This window comes from Prosopis cineraria, unplaced genomic scaffold (genome assembly GCF_029017545.1).
Source record: "Prosopis cineraria cultivar Desert tree isolate PC_DT_omini unplaced genomic scaffold, ASM2901754v1 PC47, whole genome shotgun sequence".
Lineage (NCBI taxonomy): Eukaryota > Viridiplantae > Streptophyta > Magnoliopsida > Fabales > Fabaceae > Prosopis > Prosopis cineraria.
Genome location: NW_026555377.1, coordinates 90288 through 96793, shown reverse-complemented (window position 1 = coordinate 96793; position 6506 = coordinate 90288). Strand labels below are relative to the sequence as shown.

At 34.7% G+C, this 6506-nt stretch overlaps 1 protein-coding gene and 1 pseudogene across 1 annotated transcript; both read left to right on the top strand.

The window, feature by feature from the left end:
• Positions 1 to 228: 228 nt before the first annotated feature.
• Positions 229 to 1004, top strand: LOC129295097 (cytochrome b5-like; the record flags this gene model as incomplete). The annotated part of the gene is made up of 2 exons (XM_054933571.1): positions 229 to 313; positions 553 to 1004. Coding segments are annotated over 2 exons (336 nt in total), but the record flags the coding sequence as incomplete, so codon positions are not given.
• Positions 1005 to 1965: 961 nt separating this feature from the next.
• LOC129295094 (uncharacterized) lies at positions 1966 to 4580 on the top strand (annotated as a pseudogene).
• Positions 4581 to 6506: the final 1926 nt, after the last annotated feature.

Sequence of the window (6506 nt, the reverse complement as noted above, 5' to 3'; positions counted from 1 at the left end):
TGAGAAGAAAATAGGGAGGAAAGAAGATTAGGGGAGAAAAATGTAAGAAAAGACATTTTCCATCCTTGATTTCCTCTAATTCCTTCTTGAAGAGGAGAAAAACCTAATGCCAGGCCAAGAGAATGTCATTTTGTTATACTTTTTCCATTAGTTTTCTTTCCTTTCTGTTTTCCTATCATTTCAGACAGTGTCAGTGTATTAGTCAAATTGTGATTTTCATTACCTTGACATGATTCCTTGGAACAGGTTTATGATGTAACAAAATTCTTGGAGGACCACCCAGGTGGGGATGAGGTTTTGCTGTCAGCCACAGGTATATAGATATCAACTATCAACCATTTTTTTTTTTTTCCTTGGGTGTACACGAGCGCTGGTCCTTCAGACCCCAACTGATCCAAATCGAGCCGGGTCAGACCATGAGCACAGCAAGCTTTCCAAACTCGAACTCAAGAATCCTAATTAAGCCAGCCCCTAACCAGCCGAGCTAAATGCTCATTGGTTATCTAGCATTGTTTTTTGAATGCACGTAACTCATTTGCCACTTCTCTGCAGGAAAAGATGCAACTGAGGATTTTGAGGATATTGGTCATAGTACCACAGCGAAAGCAATGTTGGATGAGTTCTACGTCGGAGACATGGATTCATCGAGCATCCCGACCAAGTTCAAGTACAAGCCTCCAAAACAGCCTCACTATAATCAGGACAAGACAGCAGAGTTTATTATCAGGACCCTTCAGTTTCTAGTTCCGCTGATCATCTTAGGCGTGGCGGTCGGTATCCGTTTCTACACCAAATCAAAATAACCATTGAAACTGGGAAAGTAATTGATAGACATTATGAAAATATGGTAGTGTTGAAAGAATCCTGCTTGTTTTCTGCTTTGGAAATTGAACTGCAATTGCTCGGGATTGCCAGGATGTGATCTTTCTCCGTCCCAAATAACATGTTAATGTATGCACTGTCAATGTATTCTGCATTTATATATCCCATCATTTTTCTCATCACTAATGCTGGAATTGTCTTTTGGAGTTTTAAACTTTGGTACCTTCATATTTCTTCTTTTAAAGCCGATGAGGTTTTCATTTCCGGGGTGAACTAGTGACTTCTGGCAAAGGGAGAATTTTTTTACTAGGGGCTGAGATTCTGTATGATTTTGGATGTATGAATAAATTATTTGTGAACAGCTAGTTATTCCACTGGCAGCCTCCTTGCTGCCACTCTTGCCTCTTGAAAGACGTCCCAAGCTTGAACCTGGGTTTGAAACTGGTGTTAGACATGTTTGTGCACGTGCGTAGGCACGCGTCTCCTCCACTATAGGAAAGAGCTCAGTTAAGGGTAATTTTTATTTAAAAAAAAAAGAATAAATTAATTGTTCAAGTTGTGGGAGCCAACGCATTATCAATTTATGTGGAAAAAAAGCATGGTATTAAAAAATCTGGCTAATGAACCAAATAGTTTTATGAGAGAATGACCAAAAAAAAAAAATCAAAATATGCAAATGACAATTAAGTAGTAGCAAATAAGAATTAACATGCAAGATTATTATTTATTGTTACATTATTACAGAAAAGTTATGATTGTTCAAATAAAATTTGTGAATTATTTTATTTTTAATAAAAAATAATTTAATAATTTATTTAAATTTATTAATGAAAGAAAATTTTTTAAAAATTTAATAAAATTATAATATTTTAAGAGATTAAATTATTATTTATATAATTAAAAAAATTTTATTATTATTATTTTTTATTTTTTTTCAATAAAAGTTAAAACATGTCATAATCCACGCAAGCTTTAGGTGTCCAAATAGCAGGCGTGGTCGATGCCCGTGTTGAAAGATAGATAGGGCCCGTCAGTGTCGGCGGTGCAACGTGAATGGTGGTGCAGCCCGTATAATGCTCCATCAACCTCAAATATCAATTCGTTTCCCTTTTTTTTGCTTTCTAAATTAATTGAATTAATTAATTAATACAATACAAGAGCCTTCCCGAATTCAATCTACATCAACGGCCTCAAATCGCTACCCTCTTCGTACCATCGATCCCCTTGGCACGACCCTTAACATAAAATCTTGATCCGTCAGTTTAGGCATTGTTTGAACTGTGGAGTGTAGAGTTTTGAGTGAGAATTAGCCGATCTTCTCTCTTGCTTGACTTTCCGATCACCACTGATCAGGTGCGGCTCTATTCTCTATCTAATCTCTCTCTTCTTTCATTTATCTGCATACTGCGATCACGATCAGTATCCCTCTTCCGGCCATTTCTGTTGTTTTAATTTTGCAGAACTTTTTAAAGACTTTTTATTTATCTAATTTGAATTATGCGTTACGAATGATCTGTTTGTATAGATTGTTGATGAATGCGATCCGAACAGTTGCAGTAATTTGCTTTACTTTACTAGTCTTAGTTGAAAGTTCATTTTGACTTTTTTGTGTTGGCTGGATCTTGCTCAAGCTGATTGATCTACTGTCTGCTATTTAGATATGTCTTCGTCTGATAAACCGGAAGTAGTTGAAAGGGATGTTAAGGATGAAGAGCACAAGGACAAGGATAAAGAAGAAGGGAAGGGTGGGTTCCTTGAGAAGGTGAAGGATTTCATTCACGATATCGGTGAGAAGATCGAGGAGACAATTGGATTTGGGAAGCCGACGGCGGATGTTACTGGGATACACATTCCCGCTATTAATCTTGAGAAGGCTGAACTTGTCGTGGATGTGCTTATAAAGAACCCGAATCCGGTACCGATTCCTCTAATTGACATTAACTACCTGGTTGAGAGTAATGGGAGAAAGCTAGTTTCGGGATTGATTCCAGATGCAGGGACAATCCGTGCACATGGAGAAGAGACTGTCAAAATTCCTGTTACTTTGATTTATGAGGACATAAAGAATACTTATGATGATATTAAACCTGGAAGCATCGTACCTTACAGGGTTAAGGTTGATCTCATTGTGGATGTTCCGGTCATCGAAGGATAACTATACCTCTGGAAAAAACTGGAGAGATCCCCATACCATATAAGCCTGATGTTGATCTTGAGAAAATTCGTTTTGAGTCATTCTCTTTTGAAGAGACTGTCGCAGTTCTTCATTTGAAATTGGAAAACAAGAATGATTTTGATCTGGGCCTCAATGCACTGGATTACGAGATCTGGCTTGCTGATGTCAGCATTGGAGGTGCTGAACTCACCAAATCTGCTAAAATTCAGAAGAGCGGAATTAGTTACATTGATATTCCATTCACCTTTAGGCCTAAGGACTTTGGTTCTGCACTATGGGACATGATTAGAGGAAGGGGCACTGGTTATTCCATCAAAGGAAATATTAATGTTGACACTCCCTTTGGAGCGATGAAACTGCCCATCAGCAAGGAAGGAGGCACGACCCGTCTCCAGAAGAATAAAGAAGATGGTGGCGATGATGATGATGAGGTTCGTTAATTATATTTTACTCTGTTTTTACTGTTATGTGCCTCCAAGTTTTATTTTTCTCTTGTGCAAGCTCATGCATGTATATTCAAGTGTGTGTGTGTAACCAGTTTAACCTTTTGTCGGCGAGAATGACAAATCTTTACTGACCTATGTGCTCCTTGTAAGCGACCCCATTGTTAGCAATATAATTTTTTCGTCTATGCTGATTTCTTTGGCTAAATTTTTGTGACATGGAAGCTGTAAATTCGTCTCATTTCATACTCTAATCCTCGGAATTGAGATTATGACAAGTCTTGAATATTGCACAATATACTAAATCGTGGCTTTCCTTTGCCTAGAGAGCACATAGGATTTAAAGTCGGGGCGCAATATGATAATTGAGTCTCATGCTTAAATCTTGGATTATAGATATCATCACGAGCTGTCAGGATGAACTTGTATACAGGGCGCCCTAATGGTTGCAAAACTTTTGAGTTTTGCTTGATGCCTAGATCAATACTTAGGGGGCCAATCTTATTTTCATAAGTATAGGGCATGTCAAGCAAAGTTTTTGTAAATACTGGCATATATTGTTTTAAAATTGCTTTTTTTAAAAAAAAAAATTGTTTTAAAAACAAGTCTGACCTTGTTCTTTCTCTTTGACATCAAAAAACAATGCCGAAGATTGATTAGTCAATGTTTTGCCGTTATTGTCTGAATTCAAGCTTGCCTGTAAAATCTCGCCCTTGGAAATTTCTGAAAAGTTTTCTTGGAATAGCTTGAACCATTTCCTAATTTTATTTGTTCATATTTTTCATGAATAGAAAAGCTATTGAGAATGTTATCATTTAAAATGATCAATAACTTTCATTGTTCCTCGACTGTATTTGTTTGTTCTATTTAACTTAGTTCTTGACTCTCTCTTTTGCAGGAATGAAGAAAGGGTAGAAAGATTTGCAGGTAGTTGTTGTTTCATTGACAGTGAAGATATATTAAAATTTTAATTATAAGATGAAATTGAACTTCGGGGCATTACTTGATGGTTGAGTCATGTATTTCCATTGGTGTGTTTTATTCAGAATCAGATGGGTTGTACCCCTGCTTGTGTTTCCATGTCCATGTTTGAGTTCTTATTTGATGATGAATACATGCTGTTGTTATTATTTGCCAAATTTAATAGTCGAAATGAGTTTAGCCTATGAATAATGATCTATAAGTATGATCCTTAGGGGCTCTCCACAGAACCACCTATACTGGGATAGCATATGGGAAGCTAGAATGATTCTAGGTAGGGAACAATGAAAGTATATGAATAATCATGATGCCCTGGCTAAATTTGTTCTAACATTTACCTGGAAGACCATTTTTTTAACCGTTCTCTTCAGTTTATCGAGGAAGAGGAGGAATGGGAGAAAAATTATCTATTAGATGTATCTTAATCTTTTAAGCTTGCGTTATGAATGAATCACCTTTTCACTAAAAAAAAAAAGAAAAAAAAAGAGTTTAGTCCATGAATAATGGCCTAGTCATACACATTATGAATCAAAGCTCAGCGTGTGAAAAAAAAAAAGGGAAGGGAAAAAAACTAAAAAAGAAAAGAAAATGGTTGCCCCTAAAGCCAAAACGCATCATCATGTACTCCGCGCCATAAGGTTGCTATTTGTGCGATAATCATGCTTCAATTACGTTTACTTGTAATCATGTTCATAAGGAAGTCAATAAATAACTCTCCATTTTCAAATATAAGAGAAAATAATTAATTTACATAGTTTAGGAAAATTAATTAAGTATTATAATTATGTCTGAAAATTTAAAAATTGGACTAAATTATCCCTACAATTAATAAAACAAATGTATCTAGTAAAAATAATTATTGACTTTATGGGGGATAATTTAAAAAAAATTGAAATAAATAGTTGAAATTTGTAGTTTTGTTTATAAATAAAAAAATAAGAAACATAGTTTCTCTTATATTAAAAAACGAAGGGAGTATGCAGATTAGCTTGTTCACGGAGCATCCCATAATATTTTAAAATAAAGATTTTCAATTATCCACCTTTAGGATGAAAAATTTATTAAACTCTTACATGACTTGATTATGTTGGTTTTTGCATGGATTTTTCCGTGAAGTTAAAAAAAAAAAAATATTTCCTCAGAAGTCATAAATTCTTTTTAGAAAAACATAACTTTAAGTTTTTTTTCATTTTGCTTGAGTTTTACTATTTGTCTCTATACTTTTTTTAATATTTTAAATCTATACACTTTTATTTTTTTAGTGTTCTAGATCCCTTCATGAACAAAGCATGGGGACTTTGAAAAAACCTAAAACACCAAAAAATAAAAGTGTAGAAACCTAAAAAATAAAAAAAAAATACATGAACTATAACATCATCAAAATTTAAACTTGATTAACTAAGTCTAATTAGAGTAATTAATTTTATTAGTGAGATGTGTGGCTAGAAAGGTCTAACGGGTGTGTTTGGTTGTAATTTTAGCCTTAAATATGGGTTTGAAGTAAAGTTGGGTAGCTTGGATGTGAAAGGAAGAAAATCTAAAGGAGGAAGTTTTGTGCCACACGCCATGGCATGTGGCTTATCCACCGCGGCGCATGTGTGCTAATGTGCCTAGGCAAAACTTTTCTGTGCCATGTGCCGCGGCGCGTGAATTAATAGTAATAATTATTTAAAAAGGGGTTTTGATGAATTATATTGTGATTAATTATATAGTGAATATAATTGGCACCATTCAAGCTTTGTGGAAGCTTTAGGGATGTATAATTGAGGGGTAAAACTTTTAACCTTTCAAATATTTGAGGTAACAAGGAAATTCTCTTCTGTGCTCTTGTGTGTTAATTGATTTATTGATTTGTGCTTTACAAATGAAATGTGTGAAATTTCTTAATGCAAGTGTGGCTTGAAATGTTTAAAAATTTATATTAAAGTTTTACAGAGTTCAATGACATAATTTGTGAAGTTCAATGATTGTGAATAGGTGGAGTACTATGATAGTGAAAATGTGAAGTTCTATGAAATAATGTTAATATAGTTCTATAGCCTGTTTTATTTAAACTTCAATGATGTGATTTGTTGATGGAGTTC